This window comes from Vitis riparia, chromosome 16 (assembly GCF_004353265.1).
Source record: "Vitis riparia cultivar Riparia Gloire de Montpellier isolate 1030 chromosome 16, EGFV_Vit.rip_1.0, whole genome shotgun sequence".
Classification (NCBI taxonomy): Eukaryota; Viridiplantae; Streptophyta; class Magnoliopsida; order Vitales; family Vitaceae; genus Vitis; species Vitis riparia.
In genome coordinates, this window is record NC_048446.1 from 23,709,563 (window position 1) to 23,735,866 (window position 26,304).

The window sequence follows — 26,304 nt, forward strand, 5'->3', positions numbered from 1 at the left end:
AGCTGTCTCCATGATTTTTATTGCCTTAGCATGAATGCTATATTGGAAGGTTGATTGCTATGAAGCTTACTAGAAAATTTGATGGGACTCTTGATATTTGTCTTCCACTTTCCACAAAGGTGTGTTTTGGTCGGATAGGCCTGTTTGGTAACCATTCTTGAAAGCAGTTTTCTGTTTTTTATAATAGAATTTTCTAATTTAGAAAATAGATTGGTAAATCCTTAATGGAAGTAGTTTTTTGGAAATTTATTCTCGAAACATATTTTTTGAATAAATTTGAGGTATTTTGGGTTAATTTTTGGTCAAATGCTTTGAGCAAGAATGGAAAAGACGGAGAATGTTTTAGAAAATTTTGTGTTGTATATGATTATATGGGTATTAAGAATGAAACACTATTTTTCATGTTTGGATTTTTAAATAGATTTTGTTTTTGAAAAAAAAAAAAAAGCTTATAAAACAAATGAATCATTTTCCTTAGCCAAAGTATTAGGAGTGGATAATTGGCTGAATAGGGGTTTTTAGGCAAAATATTTTAGGGTAACAATCAATGAAAAAATTCTTATTAAATTATAAATTCAACCCATATAAAAATTATTGCAAAAACCCTTTTGAGTGTAGTTCAATGGGATGTAAATATATTTAAGTAGTTTACTATAGAGAGACAAACCCATATCACTCCAAACATATTAGGGTATGTAGCCAAAATGTATTAAAGAAATAATAATAAAATTATTAAACAAAAAATTCCTAATTATATATATATATATATAAAATTTTTAATTCTATAAATATGTTTCCGTAAATATCTATTAGACTTAAGGCATATAATATTTACATGGTTGGAAATTGACCCCAAAAATGGGAGTCTATTCGTATTCAAAATAATATTATAATTGATTCTCAACTCCATGTGAGCAATTTATCTATGTGTCGATTTAGACATAAAATTTGGGCCCAATGGGGTTTACATAAACCCAATAAAAAAAAGGACATAAAGGTTCGATGGGCTCCAGCCCACCCAGAACAGTTATGCTGAGTCATCCTACGTGGCTCAGCCTGGTTGACACGTCAGCTGTGGCTCAGGCACTCTTAACCAAGGGCTTAAGTTAGCGTTCGGTGCAGATTAAGGTTCTCTGCTGTTCACCTCGCACCATGGCTGCTTCCCTTCTTCTCCCCTCTCAGAGGTACTCCCTCAAGAAATTTTCCATTTGGGTTTTCACATCGTTTTTTAGCTGGGATTTTTTTTATTCTTTTTGTATTTTTTTTGTTATGAATGTGGTGTTTGATTGCTGAGAAAACGAAGGATAGAAAGAAAATTGGAGTTACAAAAACCATTTCTCGACCCTCTTAAATTGTTTTAGGGGTCCATGTTTGAATTTTCTGTGGGTTTTTTTTTTTCCTCTTTGAGTGGTTCTCTGTTTGAGTTTGTGATTCTTCTGGTTTTCTCCTTTTTGTCAATGCTTTGTTTGGCTGCTGTGAAAAAAAAAAAAAAAAAGGAACAAAACAAAGCTTGGAATTTTAAAAGCGGTGGACGATAAATCAGTTTAGTTCAGATTCTTTTGGATTGGGTTTGTGATAATCTTGTTTGGGCGTGAGATTAAATAAGTTATTGCAATCTTTTACAAAGCGTTGAATTTAACAGTGTAGGAATTGCCCGTTAAGCCTTTAGAGGAGAACAAAATTATCATCAACGGAATTTACTATAGAAATGGACTAAACCCCCCTTACTAAATGGGAACAGCATTTTGAAATTAATAGGTCATGTTAATTTTGCTTTTCTAATGGAGAAATGGTGGGTTGGAGAACCTACCATATATGATTTTTCTTGGATGTAGGGTAGAACATGAAATGCAGTAATGAGTTTATGAATAGTTGTATGACAAAGCCTTTCGTGTAGTCAAGTTTACAAAGAACAAACATGGTCTGTGAAGAAGTCTTGGTGTGATTGAGTCTTATTCCAGGTTTTGACTTCCATTCCAAAGAAAAATCACATCCCTCTTCCTTTGGTAGATTACTACTAATCCATTTGTTTCTATCTCATGCTTTAAGTAGTCTTCAGTCAATCATACTGGACTAAACAATTGTTTGATTTTTCTTCTGTCATCACTAGATTTTCTTTTCCATCTTTTTATATTTGTATTCATTATTTATTGGTTACTTGAGATGGGTTCATCTATATAGTCTAATATTGTTTTCACTATGACCTCTTCAGGATCAGCCAAATGCGCATGCATTCAGAAGATTTGACAAAAGATGTCATGTGCTTCTCTCTTTGTCTCAAACGCCAGAAATGCAACATCAAGCTATACATGATTCCTGCTAGCACTATTGTTCATCATGGTGTTTTGAGACCTTTTGCGACAATTGGCTCTTCAGGAGCAGATGGGATTAACCAAGGAAATCATGTTTCTTTGGGTGTTTTGGCTCCAAACAAATTTCGAAGGTTCTGTGATTTTTTATTATTTACGTGTTAGTAATGCCTCTGACCTTCCATTGAACATCTGAAGTATTTACATACATAATATTTTGAGGACTATTAGCAGTTGTGCTCACTGTATCTAAATAAAAGCTATTAGTGAGTTTTAAATACACGTTTTGGTTTTTGGAAATTGACTATCAGAGTATTTTCTGCCTTCAGGTCTAGAACATTGCTTCATAGCTCTTCAAATCCCTCGGGTGATGAGAATGATTTTGAAAGACAGTTGCAGGAGTTGTTTAATGCAGTCAAAACTATGATTAAGATGGGGAACAAAAAGGATGCCATAGACCTACTTCAAGCAAATTACGAAGCTGTGAAAGAACAGATAGATGCGGGTGCCAAGGGAATGGAACAAGCTGCTATTCTTGACATCATAGTCTTGGGTTACATGCTTGTTGGGGACTTAAAGTTGGTTAGATCCCTGTTGGATATGGTAACTCCTCTTTTGCATGAGCATTGTATTTGTCACCCTGATTTAGCAAATTATGTTTACTGTTAAATAACCATTCATTCCTTTGGTTTTTCATAGTAATTATTCATGGCACAGTAGTTATCTGAATGTTCCCAATTGGAATTTTGCTATACTTCATGTCAGTTATAAAATTTTTATGGTTAACAAGAGGTGCTTGATAGGATGGGTTTAAGATAAGTGGGTGAGACCCAATTCAGGAAAAAGATCAAAGGCCTAGCCAATGCAAGCAAGGCTGGAAAAAGAATAATACGTTTTAGAGAGTTGCACCATCTTCAGCATAGTGAACTATGGACATTTTAGAATTAGGTAGAAAAAAAAAAAGAGGAAAACAATTGGAGATTAATTCCTTGCGTAGAGAATGGGTTAAAATTCATGGAAATGGGCCTCTAGATAGAAAGAAGGATTATGGTCAGGAAGGCTCTTTTAAAAATCAAACTCACACGATATTTTCTTCAAAAAACTAATCTGGAGCTTTTAGATAGAAACATGTGAAAGCCATTTTAGAGGGCCCATTTAGAGAGTGGTTTCTCTCCTGAAGAATGGCGCTTGTGGAGGATAACCTGTTATTTGGGATTTCTAGGATGTTTGTTAGTATAGAATAGTATCCTTCAAGGAGCTTTATCCTTACTGGTCATATTTTGTCCTACTCTGGAGGTGAAATGGTGGTTGCTTCTACCTTTGGTCATATTCTTGCATATGTTACCGAAAGATAATGGGGTACATCCTATGTCAATATTGGAACTCGTGTAACTTGGATTTCACATTTCTTTTATTTTCCTTCTATGTTTTCTTGTTTATCTTTTTTTTCTCTTTTGTTCATGTTCATGATGGCCAGATGGACAAAATCGTTGATGGTTTAAAGGATGATGAAGCACTTCTAGATTCGGTACTCTTGCATATGGGAAGTGTGTACTCAACTTTGGGGAAGTTTGAGAAATCCATGCTCATGCACCGGAGGGCTCTTGAAATTCTAGAGATGACATATGGTAATTTCAAACTTTGAGGTCCAATGTTTGACATCAACCATAACTTGACTTAGCTGTTGCCAGTCCATGTTGTCAGCCCTAGGCACTCTTGTCTAAATTGCTGATTTTATTTGAGAATATGATTCCCTGGATGGTGTTAATTTCATTTGAATATTTAACTTAAGATTTTATGCTTGTAGGAAAAGATAGTGCATTTCTTATCACACCATTGCTAGGGATGGCAAAAGCTCTTGGCTCCATTGGAAGAGTAACAAAAGCAGTAGAAATCTACCATCAGGCTATTGCTATTTTGGAATTAAGCAGAGGTGCTGAAAGTGAGGATCTGGTGGTGCCTTTACTTGGTCTGGGCAATCTTTTAATCAAGGAGAGAAAGGCCACAGATGCAGAAATTCATTTTACTAGGTTACTTTTTTGCTTATTGATTGGGGGATGGAGTCTTTGAAGTGTGTTTCTTTTTCACATATATTTTTTTTAATTTGCAGAATTTTGAACATATATAAGAGGTCATATGGAGAAAATGATGGAAGAGTTGGAATCGCTATGTGTTCTCTTGCCCATGTGAAATGTGCAAAAGGTAATTCAGTTATGCCCTTTTCATATACAAATACGTCTTCTCCCTCCACTTCAATTATAAATTCAGAAGTTGTGCAGGATTGAAATTGTTCAAATTAGCCACATTTCCTAGTTATAAATGGATGAAATTCTCAGTGAATGGTACCAAAAGAGTCTATTTTTGCATAGTGGATTTTCCACTTTTTGTTGGAACTTCTAGTTTGATTAGCCTTGATACTAACATACCATGTGAAACTCTTGGAACTTATTGGGCTATAAGTTTTGATTCTGCTTCATAAATCACTCTCCTTTCATTTCATCTTTTTAAACATTGACATCGTTTAAGTTTGAATTGTGCGTTGTCATCGCTTGTTTACAGGAGATGCAGATGTAGCCATTCAATTGTATAGAAATGCCCTTCGGATCATCAAGGATTCAAAATATATGGCTTTAGATGACGACATCATGGAGAAAATGAGGATAGATTTGGCAGAATTACTGCATGTAGTAGGAAGGTAAAGTAGGATTTGATTCTGGAATTTTGAAATCTTAGTGCATTTGAATTTGTTTTGTCAGTATTGGATTGTGGTAGTTTTTCTATCAGCAAGAAGGTCATCATATCTTATTTTTCACTGTATTACGGTTTCTCTTAGAGGAAAAGAAGGTCGGGAGCTACTGGAGGAGTGCTTGTTGATCACTGAGAAGTATAAAGGAGAAGACCATCCCAGTTCCGTTACTCATCTTATAAACCTCGCAACCTCCTATTCACGCTCAAAGAATTTTGTGGAGGCTGAGCGCTTGCTGAGAACAAGTTTGAGGATCATGATGAAAACTGTGGGGCCTGACGATCAGTCCATCACCTTCCCAATGTTGCATCTTGCAGTTACTCTCTACCATTTGAAACAGGATGAAGAGGCTGAACAGCTTGCCTTGAAGGCCTTGCAGATACGTGAGGCAGCATTTGGAAAAGAATCTCTTCCCGTTGGTAAGCTTGTTTTGTCCTTTCACCATGATTCTTTCATATGGTACTGGCCCTGATAGCTGCTTCATCAATTCAGACCGACCCATGTGGGCTAATCCACACCCATTTTTGCTTTTTCTTGGTTTGTGTTGCAGGGGAAGCTCTAGACTGTTTGGTGTCCATTCAGACCCGAGTAGGGAAAGATGATAGCGAGCTACTGGACCTGCTCAAGAGGGTTCTGATAATTCAAGAAAAGGAGTTCGGCTATGAAAGTGAAGAGGTAATGATAACTCTTAAAAAAATTGTATTTTACTTGGACAAAATGGGGAGAAAGGATGAGAAATTTCCTCTGCAGAAAAGATTGTCTCTGCTGAGAAACAAACACAAGGAATCAATACAGTATTAATAGCAACTTATTCCCCGGTGTTAAACATCTTTCTTTGCATCGTTGATTTTGATTAGGGCGCTGGTATTAGGTTGATGCTTGGTGGAACAATATGTTCCTGATGCAAAAACCCTAAAGCTATCATATAGGAAAGATGCATTGTAAGGTAGACTGAGGAAAGTTAGTTGATGAACTTAGTCTTGTAACATTTATCTACAAAAACCCTATAAAATTTGAAGAAAACACTATGCCGAAAAATAGCATTAACTTTGTTGGACATTACAGTTTCATCAACAATAGGGTAAAGCTCCACCAAATACCATGCAAAATCTGTAAATGTCACCATAGTAGCCTATGTACCTCTCACGGTTGCAATCTGTATTGTCTGTACTGATCAGCTGTAAAGACCTATTTGAACCATCTGCAGGAACAATATTGGGAATGTTACAACTGTTCTCTTTGTCATATCATCTTCTATGAAACGCCCATTTCCCATTTGTGGTGCAGTTTCATTTGGATGGCCTTGAACTTGTTCTCCAAACCCTACCTCCATAGAAAGTCAGTTAAACCCGAAAATATGAACCTTGGCCAATGCCCAAAAGGTACAACTTCATTACAAAAACCAATCACTAGTTCCACATAGGTTGCATAGTATACTTTTCTCTTGAATGATTGCACACGCTCATCTTAACGATGCATATGGTGATATTTATCATACTTTCAGGAGTAGAACCTTTACCTTGAACATGAGAATTTTGATTACTAGCTGATGCCCGCCAAAAATAGATTGAACCTTAATAGACATGTTGATCTAATAGATGTGGGTTATCATAATCATTTCTACACACATAACAAGGAGTGGATCATATAGACAAGCAAACACCCCTTACAAGGTCATACAAATAGAGTATCACACCAGGGTTGAGGATCGGCTTTGATACCACTTTGTAACAACCCGTTCCCTTCAATGTAAATATTTTACACTCTAGGTACAATTGGCTCTCATGGTTTCAAAATGCATTAACCTAGTTAAGAAAAGTCCACTATATATATAGTATCACGAACTTTGTTCCTTAATTAATGTGAGATATTCCAACTTTGACGTTGTAAATTGGCTGTTTGGTAGAATAGAAAATGTGGGAAAAGTTGGATTCATCTTACAATGGTAATTAGGAACACATACACACATGATGGTTTGGATCTGTGTCTGCTGAAGAATGAAAATGTAGATTGTATCTAGTTGATGCATGTTTCATTCTTACTAGATCTTCCATCTGAATTCTTTGAATGAGACCAAATCCTTCTGGGCACGGAACCTTCGCAAAAACAAGTGTTCATCTATGTACACATGAAGTTGTGGGTTTCATAAATTGGTAGGTTGTTTTTAAATTTCATTTCAATGCAATCAATAATGTGGCCAGCTTCATCCTATAACATGAGTAGCCATAGTATTAAATTCCTAATTTGACCTCAAAGCTCAAGTAATCAAGATCGATTATATTATTTGTCTAACTTAAAGTTTTAATTCGATCTAAAAGTACAAATTAATATAAGAGTGTTTTTTGTAGTGATTTTAGGATATGTTATAAACTTTATAATACTTGAGAATTTTTATCTTTTAAGTATTAAAAATAGTAAAAACACTTTGTCAAATACCTTTTAAGTCATCTTTATTTTTTATATATAATGTAAAAGTATTTAAAGTATTTTTCATAACTTCAATTGTTTCTTGTAACACTTTATAAAGGACTTAAAAATACTTTATAAAAGACTTAAATAAACTTAAAAGTTTTTTATTTTTTGTTTTAAAGAGCATATAAAATTATTTTTAAGAACATATAAAATTGATCCTAAGATTTGGTGCATGTTAAATTTCAGATTGACATGAAACTTTTAGTTATTAGGCAATTAACTAACAAAGATTAAATAATTTAAAACATATCATTTTTTTCACTAATTTTAATTATGTTTAATTTTTTTTTTCATATTTTTTCTTAGAGTAAAATCAAATATAAAAAAAATAATTTTCTTTAATTCTTTTTTATTAATAGTTTCTGAATATCAAATATAAACTACGTTTACTCATTACTTTTATTCATAATTTCTAAAAAGGGGCTTCTCATGAATGTTGGCAAAAATACAAAGGGTGCTATCTACCTCTTGAAAGCATCCGATATATGCAAGTTGTATAAATATCATAATCAAGAAGCTGTAAATTGTATAAATATCATAATATCCTAAGAGTAAAGCTTTTAGATAAGATATATATATCTTAAGAAATATCATAGTCAAGAAGCTGTAAATTATATAAATATCATAATATCCTAAGAGTAAAGCTTTTAGATAAGATATATATATCTTAAGAAATATCATAGTCAAGAAGCTGTAAATTGTATAAATATCATAATATCCTAAGAGTAAAGCTTTTAGCTTATGGTTGACCGGATATGATAGGATAAAATATATATATCTTAAGAAATATAGTGAATATATGATTTTTAATGAAATATGATATCATTGGATAATAAATCCAATCGATATTATATCCTAAGGTAAAATATTTAATGAGATGTGTAATATCATCTTTATATGTAGTTTGTAAAATGAATAAAAATAAATTAGAATAAATATTTTTTAAATATTTAAAATGTTAAAACTTTATAAATACAACTTTTTATATTATGTTATTCAATATATATATATATATATATATATATATATATTGTTTTATATTTTATAAATATTTTTTAGCTCTTTTTAACTACAAATTTAATTTTATAATAAAAAATAAATAAATTTATGATATATACAATACGTATATCCTACCTCCAAGCTTAGAATTAACTTATCCTATATAAAAGGAAATAATATATATATTTCACCATTAATTTTATTTTATTTTATATTTGATTTAATATAAAATAAAATAAATGATACAATAACTTATTATATCTCATCACTAATCAAAATATAAGATATGATATTTCATCTCTTTTCTTATCATATTTTATATTATATTCAGTCAATTAATATTAATGGAGTGAAATTTGATAAGAGATTAAGATTTTTCGATATTATCATTTTCTATAAAAAAAAAAACTTTTTCCTGGCCATGAAATAGAATGTAATAGAAAGAAAGACAAGGAAGAGGTCATCTACTCTTAATGGTTAAAACAAACACTTCATTCTCAAGTTAGTTTTGGATAGAAAGGGAAAATTAACTTATAAATGTCATTTTAATTAGTTGTTATATTGAAAAGTGATTTTTACATATGTAGCGAATAAAATAAATTAGTTTCTAATATATAAATATATTCGCCTACAATAATTTATAGTCTAATATATAAATTAAATATTTATATAGTATTTTATTCTTTTTATATTATACTCTCTATGTGATTTTATTCCATTTTTGTTTTTAACTTTTTAGAAAATAAGTTTGACTTTTTCTTAAGAAAAAATTGAAAACATTTAAATTAGTGTTTTCATTTTTTTTTTTCTATTTTTGAAATCAAAATTTTCAAAAAAATGAAAAAAAAAACTATTTAAACAAGTTTTTTTACACCCGATTTTCGTTTTTTTTAAATGAAAATAAAAGCGGTTTAAACAAATAAACCTTAATTTTTATTTTTTATTAGAGCATAAATTTAAGTGAAAATTAATATATAATTTGTAATTAAAATTTAAAAATGAGATAAGAATGAACAAAAAGTCATAATATTTTCAAAAAATGATTAATTGATTAAACATCCCCCATTTGTAAAACTTACCTCTATTATTTTTTTAATTGGAAGAATAACTTTTTTTTGACATAAATGCCCTTTGAACATTTTGATCATTTACATATATGCTTTTGTAAGAAAAAAAAACATTCTTATCCAAAAATTGGGTTCTTTTTAGTGAAAAAAATGGAAGATTAATTTTATAAATCGGGGATGATTTCGTCCATTTTAATCTAATAACCCAAAAATGAAATTCTATGATACCATATTAAACTTTTAATCTAATATAACTAATTTTGCACCGAAAAACAAATTTATAAATGATAATTTAGTTAGTGATATTGAAAATTGATTTTTCCATTTAAAAACTCTTACCAATTAATTTTAAAAAATGATAAATTTGAAGAAGGTAAGAGAATCTAAGGAAATTATTAGTGAATTTTTAAAGTCAAAATCTTTTTCTTTTTTTTTTTTTTTGAAAAAAAAAACTTTCTTCGTCATTTTCTTGCTAGCGAAACATAACTTCCGAAAAAAAAATCAAATTTGTTCAAAAATCTGTTGGTAACTTGGTAGAGATGGGTGGGTTTTGGAACAGAGAATTCTGAGGTACCACTGCTTTCAGCCAAAAGGTATAACTAGCTAAAGCAGGCCACTGCTGTTCGGAAGGAAAATATTTTCTAGGTGGGTTTTGGAAATTTCTCATGTATAAAGATAGGAGAAAAACAATAAACAATGGGTTAGGAGCCAAGTTCTGGGACGCTGACAGGGGTCATTCACCTTGGACTCCATCTTTAGATCTCAAAATTCCATGTTTTCTGAACAAAATCTAAGCACCCTTCTCCATTTTCTCTCCTCCCAAACAATACCACAAGGTTTCTCTCTTTCTCTCCGTCATAATCTTAAATTCTTTGATTTTTTCTGTGCTTTTCTTTTTTTTCGTTTGTTCATGTTGTTGATGTTTCCATTTCATGTTGAAACTTGAAGCCAGCAGATGTTTGTTTACTCTGAAATTATCATTTCTCTGAGCTCGGATTTTGTGTCTGCGTATTGAACTCAGAAAGTTTTTCTTGTGTTTTCTACTTGTAATGAGGTGGTTGTGGTTACTGATATTGAATCTAATAATTGGGGATATGACATGGGTGTCAGTTAATCAGTTATCTGTAGTAATCTTCATCGATTCTGTGGAAGTTTGTGAGAATTTTGTGAAGTGGGTATTGGTTTTTCTTGCACTTCTGTGGCTGATGTTGGTGACAAGTGGATATTAGTTGGGTTTTAGGGTTTTTTTTTTCCTGATTGGGGTCATCTTGAAAATGAGAAATTCAATTCGAGTTCTGCATATTTTGACTTAATTTTATGTGATGTTTCATGATTCTGGGGTTTTAAAGTTCAGTAAAGAGAAGGGTCTTTAAGAATCTGCTTCAAAATTCTGGTCCATTTAATGAAAGAAGTGAGCACTTTTATATTGATTTTCGATTAAGAAACAAGTGTTTATTTGAAGTTTTTTGTCTTCTCTGTATGCTAAATATGGGATCTGCCCTCATTTATGAACTGTAAGAAATATTTTCTTTTTCATTTTTCTCTGTATTACACATGGAATCTGTCAAATTTGTGGACTGCCATTGGAGAGTGTTTTCAGTCGCAAAAGATGATACTGGAGAATCATGTGCACATATGGATTTTGTTTATTCACTGCATTTTGGTTTTATGATGGTCCTGGATAATGTCTTGAGGCATAAGCTGCCTAATATTTGAAAACACTCTCTGCAATTTGTTGTTGCTTTCAAAATGAAAAAACTGAGAATATTCTTGAACTTTATGGGGGAATTAGGTTCTCGGTTCCCACTTCATTGATGCTAGTAGCCATGTTGTGATTCAATTATAGCCTGAGATTCTAAGTCAATTGTGGTTTCTGTATGTTATCAAGCTACCGTGACTTTGTTTTTTGCTTTATATTTCTGTATAGTGTTATTTTTTTTCCAGATTTAACCTACTGTTTTAACAATCTTTCTGTGATCTGAAGTCTGTCCATTCTGTGCATAGTCAGAATTAGCCCCAAAATAGCAGGCTTAGGTGTTGTTGACGATCGTGTAGTTGTCATTGTAAAGTATCATTTAAAAAAAAAAAAAAAAGTTTTTTTTGGTGTTTCATGCTCGAGAATAAATGCTCTTTTGAGTAGCGTTCCCTGTAACTGATATGTATTTTATCAAAACAATTTCCAGATTGATAGGATAATGGCAGCAGCAGAATCAAGGGCTGGCTGGAAGCGAAATACTAACCGTTGCTTCATCCATGAAAATGCCTCAAGAGCTCCAAACTCATCTTCCTTCCCATCATCATCTTCTTCATCCAAACGTCAGTCTGATGGTAGACCTGGTGATGCAGCACATCGGTCAGATCATCCCTCGCCAGATTGCATGCACCAGAATTGTAATCCCTTAGAGGATCCAGCACCTGACTCAAAGTGGTGGTTATACCCGCAACCCAATTTCGGGCATCAGAAGGGTTTTGAACATGAACAGTTAAATACTTTGGAGAATGAGTTTGACATCCTGAGTTACGAGTTCATTAACCAAACTGCCATTGAAGGACTTGGTGCCCAAACTGAAACAAAGAAGAATGCTGATTTTTTCCTGGACAGGTCCAGGAAGGCCTCTGCCGCAAGTATGAAAGAGGACCAATTTGCCAGAATGTCCAAACCCAAGACTGGACTGCATAGTAATCCACAAGATATAGGTAAGGATAAGGACATTGAGGAGTTATGGTACACAGATGAGGACTTGGACCCTGTTAACAGCTTAGTCTCTGAACAATCCAAGAAGCTTTCATCTGATTTGGAATCCCATTGGATGGGAGCCGAGAAGACTGAACCATGGTGGCGTAAAGCTGACAAAGATACGCTTGCTTCCATGGTTGCTCAGAAGTCAGTTGAGCACATTGAGAACTGTGATCTTCCAAAACCCCAGATTAAGCATTTCAGGAGGGGCCTATCTGCTTCTCTAGAGTGGTCTGATCAGGATTGGATGGTCGCTCCATCCTTAGATCAGATGGCAGAGCTGGGGTTTTCGAATCTCACTGACTGCACATGGAAAAGTCATACTTCAGCAAGTATAGATGAGAAACAGTCCAGTTTGGGTGCTATAGAGTACTCGCCAAATCGTTCAGACACATTGTTCAGGTATTTTCTTTGACAGACATTCCTCTCGGGCATACTAGGTTTTGTGCCATGTCTTAAACTTTGTTTTCAGGAATATTGCAAATGCATTGGTAGATGAAACATGAAAACATCTTATAGGGCTTTTAAACTCATATTGTAGCTATAGTGTCCACTCCAAGTATTGGAAATTTTAAGTATAAAACAACATATGGGTTATTTTTGTCTGAGAATTATTTCTCAAACAAAATATGATGATGAATTGAGGTGTTTATGTGTAATCAACGTTTTCAATTGAATGTCCTCACAGGATTTTCTTCTTTTTCTTTTTTTTTTTCTCCCTTTTGCGTGTGTGTTTTCCCCATAAATTTCCCATCTTCAGCTAGTATTTGTTAGTGATAGAGTTTGCAGACATTTAAGCAGTCCGTGGGTTACACTCGAGTTTCTTGGTTAATGTGTCTGATTGTATGATTACTGTATATTGAAATGTCAGAGTTTTTCAGGAATATGTAAATGAATCCCAAATTATACAATAGTTTTCAAAATTAATCTGCAGATTCTACAAATCCATTCTCGAAAGTTTTCCCAAACTGTTTTTGGAATACTTGGAAAAATACATTTGCCCTCCATGGATTCGCATTTTCAGCACAATATTTTTGTGAGTTAAAGTAGTGTGAGGTTGAATATTCAAAGTCATCATCAGGCTAGTGCCGATACATTCTTTTTTTGTGATAAAAATATTTGGGCATAATTTTTTCAAATTATTGAGAGACTTAAATTCTCGAAGTCACTATTTATATCCGGTTCCTGCAGAAACAATAGTCACAGTATAACTGGCACGGATCAGGAAGAAACATGCCATATTCCTGAAGATGCCAGCAAAGCCCAGCTGGTGGAAGCGCTCTGCCATTCTCAAACACGAGCAAGGGAAGCTGAGAAGGCAGCTCAACAGGCCTACGAAGAGAAGGAGCACATCATCAAGCTCTTCTTCAAACAGGCCTCCCAACTCTTTGCTTACAAGCAGTGGCTCCAGCTGCTGCAGCTTGAGACCCTTTGTCTTGAACCTAAGAACAAGGACCAACCGATCTCCAGCCATGCTCCAACTGTCTTGCCTTGGATCCCATACATAGCCCAGAAACCCAGAAAGGGTCAGCACAATGGTTCGAAGAAGAAGGGCTCAACAACAAATGGAAATGGGAGAAGCAGGTATACCACCGTTGCCTTTGCTCTGGGGTTGGGTCTTGCTGGTGCTGGCCTACTCCTTGGTTGGACCCTGGGCTGGTTGTTCCCTGCACTCCAAACTGCTTCTAGTTCCAGATCCGCATCATCTTCATTGCAGAACTCAGATTCTGGTTAGTATGCATGCCCCCACCCCTCATCCATCCAGACTCTTTCCAAAAGATTTGTCCATGTTATGTTGATAAAACCTTCTCTAATCCTTTTGCTTAATGGATTAATGATTTCTCTGTACAGAAGACTTCATGAGGTGTAAATTTGTGTACATATTGAAGGGAACCATTGTTCTTTTCTTTCACAAAAGGTGCTTCTGACGTATTGTTCTAGTTGGAAATGAGTTCCTAATGAATGAAGGTTCATGTTGGCATTGAAATTTAGCCTATTTGTGCTGTGATTTGGGCAGCCTCAGTTTCCTTTTTCTTGAACCATAGCCTCATTTTCCATCAAAAAACTTGTTAAACTTCTTGTTGCTATAACTTGAAAGTGAAGGGTTAGAGCCATAATGGAATTGCCCTAATATGATGCCATCCTTCTATTATATCTGAAAATGACTTGTAAACCTTATCCATCATACGTCCTATTGGATTCCACTATCATTATCCAGAAGTATATCAATGAGACTATGACCTGTAACATCCTTTTCATAATTAAATATTACAATTTTGCTATTTAATTAAAATAAATATTCATATATTTACATTTTATCTTTATGGTGATTTATAGAATAATATTAAAGATAAAATGATGAAATATTTCAAAATTTTAATTATTTATATATAATTTAAATAATATATAAGTTATATATTTATGGTGTCATTAGGATCACAATTTATCATGATTTAACCATCCATGATTTATCAGATTATGAAAACATTAACTAATAGGATGTTAATATTTACCCCCATATTTTTTAACCAAGAAAGAATTGGTAACATATTCAATGTAAAGTTAAAATCCTATTTTAAATATGCAAATTTTAATACTATTTTTCATTGAATATTAATCAACCTATGTATAAAATTAGGGGCAAAAAAGGGAAAAATGTTAAATTATTTTCAAGTTAAAATTATTTTTTTATTAAATTCATCCACACACCTATAAAAGTTTGAGTAGGAGCAAAAATAGTTGAAGCTTGGGATTAAACCTATTCATTAATAAAGATCTATATTCATGGGTAATTGCCAAATATTTTTTAAAACATCCCTTATAAAACGATTATTAAATTTTATCTTAAAACACATCGATACATAAATAAAAATGTATTTTATTTTTTAGTTGTTAAATATATTTTTTATTTATTTTTAAATAGAAAACTATTATAAAAAATAATGTATATATATAAAAAATGATTAAGGTGGAGAAAAGCTTTTTGTTTTGGGGTTTAACTTAAAAATAAAGGAGTCTAGGCCAAATGATGGAATGATGGAACTCCTCAACGATGCTAATTGCCACGTAGATTGTCTTGAAACTTCCTCCTTTATATTGGACTTATAGATTGCATGTAAAAAACCAAAAATGACTTCAAAAGCCTATCTATGATAATGCTGACCTGTCTCCATTTCTTTGGATCCATTACCAGGCCCACCTGTTGATGACTAGGAATTGATCCTCAATCATTTCTTTGCATTTAAAAAACCAAAAATGACTTCAAAAGCCTATCTATGATAACTATGTGGATTTTTCATAATTTAGATTCTTTTTAAAGTCAAAATATTTTTCATAAATACACACCTCAAAGTTTGGAGTAAAATCAAAAGATATATCATTAGGTTTTAACCTATTTTAAAAAATTGTTCTTCATAATCATTTTTTTTTTTTAATTGTCTATTATTATTTATTGTATATGGTTTTTAAGATGATGTTTTAATTGTTTTGAATTATATTTTTTTATTGTTTTAAATTTTTTATATATAAATATAAAAAATAATAAAAAATAAAATATTATATATAAAAATCATTTAAAAAAAATATTTATACACATAAAAAAACAAATTTGAATTATTCAAAAATCGGTTGGGACCCTTGAATTCAACAAATAATAATAATAATAATAAGGAAGATGATTCTAAATTTACCACACCTACAAGAATAATGGCACGTGAATAATTATATACCATAAATAGGTGGACTTTGACCTACCGGCCATCTGACCACCCACTGTTTACTGCCACGTGTCTAAGCCACCCGCTCATATCCAGGATTTTCATTGAAAATTCCCATTTCTCCTCTACCACTCTGCATCCGATTTTCTCGCTTTTCTCCAATTCAACCCCCCAAAACGATGCCTTTTTGCCGCGTCGGGCACTACCAGAACGCCGGCGATGCCGGAGGTAACAATGGAATCGGGATTTACTATAGAACCTATGGCCACGGACCCATAAAGGTTCTTCTCATCATAGGTCTGTAATCTGATCAGTTTTTTTTTTTTTTTTTTTTTTTTTTGTTGGGGTTTTTATGAATTGGATTTTGGCTTAATTTTTGTGGGTCATTGATGGTTTTGTGATCAATGGTCAGGATTGGCGGGGACCCATGACTCTTGGGGCCCACAAATCAGGGGGCTGACCGGAACGGAAAGGCCAAATGATGATGATGATTCTGGCGCCGATGGGAGGGGTCCCGGTGAGGATGGAGATGGTGGATGCAATGGAGCTATTGAAGTCTGTGCATTTGATAATCGTGGAATGGGTCAGAGCTTTGTACCCACCAAAAAATCAGAATATACGTGAGTTTCCTCAAAATTGGTGCTTTATTTTTTATTTTTTTCATTTCCTGTAATTTTAATTTTGATTCTTTTGGGTATTTTTTTATTGAATCCGCATGTGCCTTTTGATAAAATTTTTAGGATGAATTTTTTCTTAATAACTCAAAAGTTGTTTGGTTTCTGAGAAAAGGAGGGAAAAGGAAGGGAAGTAAAGTTTGAATTGTGTGTTTTATGCTATTTTGGGTTTTCTTATGAAATGGTGAGTCGCCTGAGCTGAGGCAAGTGTTTGAATTAGGAACAGTTGAGTGCAGGTTTGTGTTTTCTGACCCCCAAGACTCGCAACCAACATTTTCTTAGCTACCAATCAGAGCATTATATTTATCTCTTTTAGCAAGGATATGCTTTAAAAGGTATTTTATATCAGTTGAAATGAAGTTTGTATGATTGCTGAGTGCAGAACAAAAATTATGGCAAAAGATGCAATAGCTTTAATGGATCATTTGGGTTGGAGGAAAGCTCACATTTTTGGGCATTCAATGGGTGAGTCAATGATTCTGATTTTTCATACCAAGATTCTGACTAGTATTTCTTATAATTTATCCCAAAAAGGATAACTTTTGAATTTAATTTTGTTTCCTCCAAAAGAAAAGTGCATAGGAGTCAGAAGATTTAGGCTGCCTTCTGCATTTGGCTGTTCAGATTTGAATATAACCTCTTTGGTCCATGGTGTCTAAATTCAATTTTGAATGCATTCTTTTGTGAATTCATCAAACAGTTCCAATTCCACCATTCAACAAAACACAACCTTGGCATTCCCCGAGAAAGGATGCTAATTTGGAATAACTTTTAGTATTATTTAAAATGTGCTAGATTTACAGTATCAACCCGAGACAGAGCAGAGTTAAGCTCATGATTGATTGTATGCACGCTTGTTTCTATATGTGATAGAAAATTTGGAGGATAAGCTGAGTTCATTCTACTGCAGGCAAAACCTTTTTCTTTTCTTTCCCCCTTGTTAACTTATTTATTTTGTTTCAACAGGAGCTATGATAGCTTGCAAGTTGGCAGCAACCGTGCCTGATAGAGTTCTGTCTTTGGCTTTACTGAATGTAACAGGTGGTGGTTTTGAATGTTTTCCAAAGGTATTATGTCTTTGTCGGTATCTTACAGTCGGATATGTACAGTTCTCCTTTAACTGCAGATCATTAATGTGTGTAAACATTGAATGAATACAAATTTATTGGTTTTCTCCCAAGTAGATATCATTCCATTATCACCATTTTAGTGAACATAAGAAAACAGTGTAGAAGTTAAAGTTCAAGGGCTTAACGTTTTCTCGTTGAGCTCCTTCCACTGATATCATATCTGTAAAGCATGCATCGAATGTGTCCAAGTTGGACATGGTCAGGCCTAATGGTCCTGACTGATTTCAAGACAAATTCAAGTTAGGCAAATTCAACCTGAGCTAGTTTTGGGCTCACACCCTTGTTGAACTTATCAATGGTCAACCTATTTTCCTTTATTTATTTTTATTTTTTTGCAGCTTGACCGAAAGACTCTATCGATCGCAATCCGTTTCTTGAAGGCAAAAACTCCTGAGCAAAGGGCAGCTGTTGACTTAGATACTCATTACACAGAGGTCAATAATGTTCTTTTTCTTGTCTATTTGTGCTATTATATAAATTATTAATATATGATTGCTGAGGAGTACTCGAAAGGCAGTTTTTAAATCAAATGGTTGGATCTTTGCTCAAAAAACAGACTCTCCCTCCCTCTCTCTCTCTCTCTCTAGTTTTTTTGCCAAGTTTCATTATTGGCTTGGGTGGATGATTATAGTGACAGTAGGATTCTACTCTGGCTCAAGTTGATACAGTAGTAATTTTTACCTGCTGGCCTCAACTCTGATATTGAGTTAAAGACAATTTTTGCATACGAACAGTTTAAATCTTTAAATATAAACTTAGCTTTGTTTCATTTTAAGCCAGTCAAATCTCAGAAATGGAATTTATTTGCGGTCAGGTTGTAAACTGAAGAATTTGATTGCAATTGCTATTAGAAAAAGAAAAAAAGAGAATATGATTTACTTTTCTTCTGTGGCTTACAGAAAACTTATGGGATTTCACCTTGATGTACAGGAATATCTTGAGGAATTCATTGGACCTAACACGAGAAGAGATATTTTGTATCAAGTAAGGATACTATATAGATGACCGACATTAACTTACGTATTATAATCACATTCTTGAAGTTAAAAGTGGACAAAGTTACTTTTCTTCTGATCGATATGTCTGGCAAGATGTTGCTAACCTTCATGTCCCCGATGAACTGTTAGATTTCCAGCTATATTGAGGACACATGCTAAAATGTAAAGCAGCATGGGGAGATAAAAATTTGTATATGTATGCAAGCTATTGGAAACTCTCATTTGTTCCCCGATTACATGTTTTCTGAACTAATGTTTTAGAGGACTATTCAGAAGAGTATTAACATCTTTATCCTTCAAAAGGACTAGCATTTTGGAAGTTAGTTTCCAGGATCTCAAAGACGATAAACTTCCTTTTCTAAGTCTAGCAGTTGCTTGTTTGCAATCATCATGTGGAAGTTCATTATGGGTCAACAAAAGATTAAGTTGGGACCGATAATCTTGGGCTCTCAACTCTCAACTTATGTTGATGCTCTTCTTTGTCTTATTGACATCATAATAGCTCAATTAATTGTTGGCAGTGACCATGTTGCATTGCGGATTCTAAATTCACTTGAAACCCGCCTTATGCAGGAATATGTGAAAGGTATATCATCGACTGGGATGCAATCCAATCATGGTTTTGAAGGTCAAATTAATGCATGCTGGACACATAAAATGACAAAAGCAGAACTTGAATTGATCCGCACGGCTGGGTTTCTTATATCAGTTATTCATGGCAGGTATGTGCTTAGAATTTAAAATTACTGCTCATCTATCCTACTGGCTTCGAGATTTATAATACTTTCTCAGAAAACTTACTAGAGCTCCCCTGGATGCATAGATATGACATCATTGCTCAAATATGTCACGCAAGGCGACTTGCAGAGAAGCTTCAGCCTTGTGCTAAAATGATTGAGCTTCATGGAGGACATCTAGTGAGCCATGAGAGGACTGCAGAGGTACCTTATGACATTTTTAACATAAAATTTTTCTTAATTCTGCTTTTTGAAGCTGAATTTTTGTAAATTTTAAATAAAAATTTTAGGTCAATCAAGCTCTTCTTGAGTTGATTAATGCATCAGAAACAAAGATTAGCCCGCATGATTGGACAAATTTGACCAAGGAAACCTCTGGTAAGGATTACTGAGGATCTTTTCCTCTTTCTTGTATGTTTGTGCATTTCTATGGACTAGGATTTAACAGTTAAGGAATACCGATACCTTTATACCTCATATCAAATTCTGTATTTTTTTTTGAGATCATTTCAAAGGAATCAAATATCCTCTGCTGACACATGCTGTTCTAATTCAGGGTGCCTAGTCACCTGGATGTCACGTAGAAGAACCGATGCCGATGGAGAAAGCAGTCCATGTTTCTTGTTTTCAATTCTAGAAAAGCTTCATCTTTGCATAATGTACCTGTTTGGTCTCTTCATGTTGGCACTGGAGCATGGAAGAAGAGCTTTGAGACGTATAAAACCAGTTAGAGTTGGAGCTTCCGTCAAATAAGCTGATGTAAGAATAAAACCCTAGTTATTTTCTGGTAGTACAATTCATCTTTCTCGCCTACCCTGATATTATCACTTCATTCTGTTCAAATACATACTTCCATACCATTATAGGGAGCTCAACAGTTTTGTGTCCCTTGACTTTGTAGGGACTATATTAGTTTCTGAGCCCAGAAACATCGGCTTTCTGATTTAAGCAATCGACCCATCATACTGCCTGCTTGGCAAAGTTATGAAGAACACGATGAACTGAACCGACCAGATTTTCTGTGACTAGATTTCCATCCAACAACAATGGAGGGAGATCAGAATGGCCAGTATGTACTAACACTGAAAGGGGAGGGTTTGCAGGAAGAGGATGGCAGACAAAAAGCATCCCTCTCTCCTTCACCTTGTGGTTCTATGTACCATCATTCATGAATGGTTTTATACTAAGCTTAAAAAGATTATCTCACTTGTAGATTTTTGAATCTCTATACATCTACGAGTCTAGTCCATAAAAATAAAAAATAAAATAAAACTTACAATTGTGTTTTTATGAAGCAGACGGAAAAAAGGGCAACGATCCGATTTGGCCAAAAACACAGGTAGAATGGGGAAAGTCTTTTGAATCTTAACCCTAAATACAGAGCACTTCTGAATTAGTTTGAAAACTGAGCCGGGAAACTCAGACTATGGACCTTACAGGAGGTTTTGGATGCCAAGCAACCCACCCCAAGCCTTCCCACACAGGAAAAAACAAATGGCCATTTGGAATATGCATATCAAAGAACTTTCAAGAGACAGAACAGCGCAGGCAGAACTTGATGACAAGAAGTCAGAGTACATACCTCAGTCCATAATAGATAAGCCTGCACTAGACTATTCATTCTTCACAGGGAGAGAGAGAAAGAGAGGCAGCAACTGAGAGAGAGAGAGAGAGAGAGAGAGAGAGGTGCAAATCACTTACCTGATGAGCCTGCAACAACAGCATGCCTACACTCTTTATTCTTCACATAAAGGGAGAGAGAGAGAGAGAAAGAGAGAGAGAGAGGGAGAGGAGATTCTCAAGTCTCCCAATAATATTCCATTGCTTCCAAAAGGAGAACAGCATTCCATGCCCACCAATGGATAATATAGTAGTGGAATATACTAAGATGCTCTTATCTTATCATATCATATTACTCTATGATATTTATTTTCATGAATATGTAGCGTAGTCAACAAACTATATCCTTATGATTATGCTATAAAATAATAAAAAGGATTGCTTACTAAAAGAGTGATTTTTCATTCTGAATTACACTATTCATGTGATGCTGATTTCAGGAAATTATGGTAGTATTAAATAATAAAAATGATTGTTTAAACAATTTTACCAATTTAATAAATTTAAATTTGGATTAAAACTTTGAAATCGCTAGAATAGTAGAGTTCATTTTCCACCATAATCTTCATTGTATAGTATTAAATTTAATGTGATGGTCTTTTGAGATGGATTATTATTTAAAGGCGGGAGAGATTTAATTTATTTATATATGAAAATATTTAAATCTTAAAACCCTTTTTCTTAAAAGTTGTAACCTTCAAACATGAAACACCTTTAATAATATATATAAAAAAGAAGAAAACCAATATTGGAATTCCAATGGTATCTTTTATCATTATTGTTGGGACGTCATTTGTTTTTATTTTTGGCTCTGGCCAGTCGTACCATTGAACTGTGCCAGACGGAGGCATCACAGTCGGAATGGGCCAGAACCAGAGTGGCCTTCCCAGGATTCGAACTTGGGTCCTATAAGCATTAAGGCTTAGGACGTTGCCCTCATGGTACTATCTGGGCTAGTATTAATCAATGATTTAAATAATATGTTATATTAATCAATGATTTAAATTATATGTCACATTAATATTTTCATATGATAATATAACATATTATCATTTGGAATATGCATATCAAAGAACTTTTAAGAGACAGAGAACAGCGCAGGCAGAACTTGATGACAAGAAGTCAGAGTACATACCTCGGTCCATAATAGATAAGCCCGCACCACACTATTCATTCTTCACAGGGAGAGAGAGAAAGAGAGGCAGCAACTGAGAGAGAGAGAGAGAGAGAGAGGTGCAAATCACTTACGTCAGTCCATAATTGATGAGCCTGCAACAACAGCATGCCTACACTCTTTATTCTTCACATACAGGGAGAGAGAGATAGAGAGGGAGAGAGAGAGAGAGAGAGTAGAGAAGAGGAGAGGCAACCACTTCATTCTCTTCATTCTTCAAAGAGGGGAGAGAGAGAGAGAGAGGAGAGAAGAGAGGCAAGAAGTTCATTATTCAAAGAAAGAGAGAGAGAGAGGAAGAGGAGATTCTCAAGTCTCCCAATAATATTCCATTGCTTCCAAAAGGAGAACAGCATTCCATGCCCACCAATGGATAATATACTAGTGGAATATACTAAGATGCTCTTATCTTATAATATCATATTACTCTATGATATTTATTTTCATGAATATGAGCGTAGTCAACAAACCATATCCTTATGATTATGCTATAAAATAATAAAAAGGATTGCTTACTATAAAAGAGTGATTTTTTCATTCTGAATTACACTATTCATGTGATGCTGATTTCAGGAAATTACATAGCACACATGACATGGTAGTAGTAAAGAATAGTAGAGTTCATTTTCCACCATAATCTTCATTATATAGTATTATATTTAATGTGATGGTCTTTTGAGATGGATTATTATTTAAAGGTTGGAGAAATTTAATTATTTTATATATGAAAATATTTAAATCTTAAAACCCTTTTTCTTAAAAGTTGTAACCTTCAAACACCCTTTAAAAAAAAAAAAAAAAAAAAAAAGAAAACCAATATTGGAATTCCAATGGTATCTTTTATCATTATTATTATTAACTATTTAAATAATATGTGATATTAATCAATGATTTAAATTATATCTCACATTAATATTTTCATATGATAATTTAAATTTTTCCTTAAATTTTTTTTTTTTTAGGTCAATAAAATAATTTCAACCCAACCAAAAAGAAGTTATTAACATATCACCCATTATCGACTTATTGTACCCAACAAAATGACCTGGTTTCTTTTTTCAATTAACAAAGCAATAATGGGTCGAGTGTGGGTTAATTTCAACCCACCCAAATGGAGTTGTCGAGTGAGGGTTAATTTCAATCACTAATTCGGATCGGGTCGTTTATGGTTTAATTCCACACCCACCACCCTAAAGGATTTATCGTTTCATCTTTTCCCCCCCGAAACCTAGTAGACGACTAGACTTTGCACTGAAACTCACCCCTTTGCGGAGGCCTTTTGCAGCTTGAGGGAAGATGGAGGCTGTTGCTTCTCGCACCCCAGATGCTCAAACCCTTCCTTCTGAATGGGGGTTCAGCTGGTCTCTCTCTTCGCCTCCCTTTCTCTGTATATTTATATTTGTGTGTGTATATCCATAGATGGATGTACTTGTATGAAGATTTTTGCTGATAATACTTTGTGGGTATCATTGATTTTTTCTTTTTATTTGGGTATGATCGTTGCTTTATGTATGTTGTGCATCTATGGATGGATCTACATGGTATTATGAGGATTTTGGCGTGGAATATCATGTGGGTGTCATTCATTTTGTGTTGGGTATGTGTTTTTCTTCATGGGCATGTTCATTGTTGATTTGGGCATCAGTGTCTGCTTTGTTTGTATGTGTTTTTCATTGGGTCAATGGAGAAAGTCATGTTCTTTACCATTATGAATGTATTTATGGGATTATAGGCATATTGGTTGGAGAAATTGAACATACAATGATGAAACTAATTAGGTTTTCTCAGAAGAGTGGAATGCTACATTTTTCATATTAGAAGTTGCGGCTAATTCAGATTTCTCTGAGTTTTAGGGTGAGTTTGAGGCTTGGGGCAAATTGAGTTCAGACCCTTCTATTATTATGTATAGGGGTTGCAAATATGGACTTAGAAGATGTACTATCGGTTTCTGTTGGTGATGGGGGAGACACCAGAGTTAACAAATACATGTGTATGGTAAGTGGGGGTTTCATACTGTAATTCAATTTGATCTGGTTTCTGCTCAGATCAATTGGAAGAATTTTGGAAGTTGGAAATGTATTTGATCAGCAACACAATTGAGCAAGAAAATTAGAACTTGATTGTGTTGGAATTTTGTTTCCTCTTTCTTTTAATATCTAAATGTTCTGTTTTGTTGGTGAGAAAATTTAGGAATGGAGAAGAAAAAAAATTAAGCTTTGAAGTTAGGTTACTTGTTATTGGGACTTAAAGAGACAAAAAACCCCCACTCAGCAGAGCCTAATACATCCATTTTGCTTGGCTGTGATAAGTTCTTGAGGTTTTTAGAAACCAAAAGAACTCAAATTCATAACATTCAAGATTTTATTCTTTCTTTTCCTTTGGTTTTCTAGGCAACCAAATGAAGGGCAAAGGCTTGCCCCATTTGTTTCTGGGAGCTACTTTCAGGCAGAAAATTGGGGTCTCAGCTTGCTACCTTATTAAATGGGATATGTTGTGATAAAGCTTGCTAATTTACACATTTTCCACCAGCTTTTGTTTCCGAAATATTCCATCGTTTCACTGAAAATGAGAGGAAGCTACTTCCTGCTTCTTTTCTTGTCATGGAAAGAAAGCCGATGTCCTTTATGCCTGTTGGTACCATGTAGCCAATTTTGCAATGTGCCTTTTTTGTTCCATATCTTTCATGAAAACTTTGTAATTTTTCATGTTCTGGTTTGGTGAACAGAACCTGATGTAACCCAGTTATAGGAAATAGGGATAAACCAGAATATACTCTTAATAACAAGGTTGTTAATTATTTAATTTTTCTAGCATTAGCACATGGGCTTCATTGGCTATGACCCTGTAGTTCTCAGTTTAAGGGGACAAGGCTTTTGGCTATTTTTTGAGTTTCCTTTTAGTATCGTGTGTGGGGATTTTGGGGAAAGCAGAATAAAATGTTTGCAATTTTTAAGGTATTTTTTTTGTCAGGGTATAAAAAATGATATCATCTGTTGTTCGTTGTCTATGTTTCTGACCTTGTCTGCCTTTCAGAAATCTTCCACAGCAACATGGCAAGAATTTTTTTGTGTTTTTTGTTTTCCTAAAGAACAAAAATTTGTCTGCAGTGATTTGGAAGTAGATTATGAGTCTCAGGAGATTGCTTCCATTGTTTACTCAGCATTAGATGTTGATAAGGAGGTAACTCCTGACCCTTCGTTGTTCTCAAATCATCACTTGATTGGTTAATAGTCGTTTAATTAGATTCATATCCAATCCCATTCTCACTTGCAGTTGCAGCCAGACAAAGTGAAGAGGCAAATGTCAGTCTCTGATGGGAAACTTTCAGTGTGAGCTTCTTTTCTGTGACATTATTCGTTGAAATCTTGTTAATCTATGTACTCTGTTGATCTTTTGGTATATTGGAGGAATAATCCTCATATGGTTAGGAGAGAAAAACATATGAACATCATATCAGTACATGAACATCTTTGCAAATCACTATCCTTGTTTCATAACTGCAAACACAACCTGAAGATCCTTTTCATTGTGCAGGCATTTTGAGGGGGTGGAGGCAAGATTTCTTCGCGCATCATTTAGTGCCTTTGTTGATGTTCTAACCCTTGCCACAAAAACAGCCGAGGAATTTGGGAAAGAAATGGAATTGTGACACCATTCACCAGTACCCAAATAGGACCTCCAGTTCCTTCGTCAATGAGTTGTTACTTTAATCGATTTGAAAATTTTCTTGATTTGGTTGTAGAATGACTTGCCCATTTGTTTTGGGATGTTTTTAAGTTATTTTACCATGTAAAACCCTCAACTTTCTGGAAATGGATCTTGTTTAGCTTGTGTGGAATGTTTAGTTCAATTGCTCTGTTTGGCTTCTGGGAAAATGAGAGGGGTAAAAAAAACATTTGAGCAAATCATCTCTACACCAGGATAAATG

General features: G+C 34.0%; 4 protein-coding genes and 1 long non-coding RNA gene across 9 annotated transcripts; 4 read left to right on the forward strand and 1 right to left on the reverse strand.

Annotated features, from left to right (window-relative positions):
* The first annotated feature begins 60 nt into the window (after window positions 1-60).
* On the forward strand, window positions 61-5,883 carry LOC117934014 (nephrocystin-3). 2 transcript variants are annotated; one of them, XM_034855604.1, is made up of 9 exons: window positions 61-119; window positions 2,213-2,443; window positions 2,639-2,912; window positions 3,787-3,937; window positions 4,117-4,339; window positions 4,420-4,511; window positions 4,869-5,004; window positions 5,143-5,474; window positions 5,606-5,883. In XM_034855604.1, exons 1-9 carry the CDS (start codon window positions 82-84, stop codon window positions 5,854-5,856), a joined length of 1,728 nt encoding a protein of 575 aa, XP_034711495.1. In that variant the 5' UTR covers window positions 61-81; the 3' UTR covers window positions 5,857-5,883. The 2 variants fall into 2 exon arrangements, with proteins under 2 accessions (XP_034711495.1, XP_034711497.1); XM_034855606.1 differs by lacking the exon at window positions 61-119 and adding an exon at window positions 1,108-1,184.
* Window positions 5,884-10,226: 4,343 nt separating this feature from the next.
* LOC117934263 lies at window positions 10,227-14,321 on the forward strand. Its single transcript, XM_034855935.1, has 3 exons — window positions 10,227-10,429; window positions 11,777-12,732; window positions 13,522-14,321. Exons 2-3 carry the CDS (start codon window positions 11,789-11,791, stop codon window positions 14,063-14,065), a joined length of 1,488 nt encoding a protein of 495 aa, XP_034711826.1. The 5' UTR covers window positions 10,227-10,429; window positions 11,777-11,788; the 3' UTR covers window positions 14,066-14,321.
* Window positions 14,322-16,162: 1,841 nt separating this feature from the next.
* LOC117934023 (putative aminoacrylate hydrolase RutD) lies at window positions 16,163-20,873 on the forward strand. The gene is made up of 11 exons (XM_034855619.1): window positions 16,163-16,343; window positions 16,459-16,666; window positions 17,103-17,185; window positions 17,687-17,787; window positions 18,189-18,284; window positions 18,781-18,834; window positions 19,422-19,570; window positions 19,672-19,789; window positions 19,876-19,963; window positions 20,142-20,344; window positions 20,487-20,873. The coding sequence occupies exons 1-10, from the start codon at window positions 16,226-16,228 to the stop codon at window positions 20,336-20,338; spliced, it is 1,212 nt and encodes a 403-aa protein (XP_034711510.1). The 5' UTR covers window positions 16,163-16,225; the 3' UTR covers window positions 20,339-20,344; window positions 20,487-20,873.
* On the reverse strand, window positions 19,962-22,590 carry LOC117934024. Of its 3 annotated transcripts, XR_004654407.1 has the most exons (3): window positions 22,341-22,404; window positions 21,168-21,295; window positions 19,962-20,339 (listed from the first exon to the last, which is right to left on the reverse strand). It is a non-coding gene; the product is annotated as an uncharacterized LOC117934024 (long non-coding RNA). The 3 variants fall into 3 exon arrangements; XR_004654406.1 differs by lacking the exons at window positions 21,168-21,295; window positions 22,341-22,404 and adding an exon at window positions 22,454-22,590; XR_004654405.1 differs by lacking the exon at window positions 22,341-22,404 and having other exon boundaries at window positions 21,168-22,330.
* Window positions 22,591-23,532: 942 nt separating this feature from the next.
* Window positions 23,533-26,226, forward strand: LOC117933026. Of its 2 annotated transcripts, none has more exons than XM_034854373.1 (4): window positions 23,533-23,737; window positions 25,484-25,556; window positions 25,650-25,705; window positions 25,911-26,226. In XM_034854373.1, exons 1-4 carry the CDS (start codon window positions 23,673-23,675, stop codon window positions 26,023-26,025), a joined length of 309 nt encoding a protein of 102 aa, XP_034710264.1. In that variant the 5' UTR covers window positions 23,533-23,672; the 3' UTR covers window positions 26,026-26,226. The 2 variants fall into 2 exon arrangements, with proteins under 2 accessions (XP_034710264.1, XP_034710266.1); XM_034854375.1 differs by lacking the exon at window positions 23,533-23,737 and adding an exon at window positions 23,744-24,371.
* The last annotated feature ends 78 nt before the right edge of the window (window positions 26,227-26,304 follow it).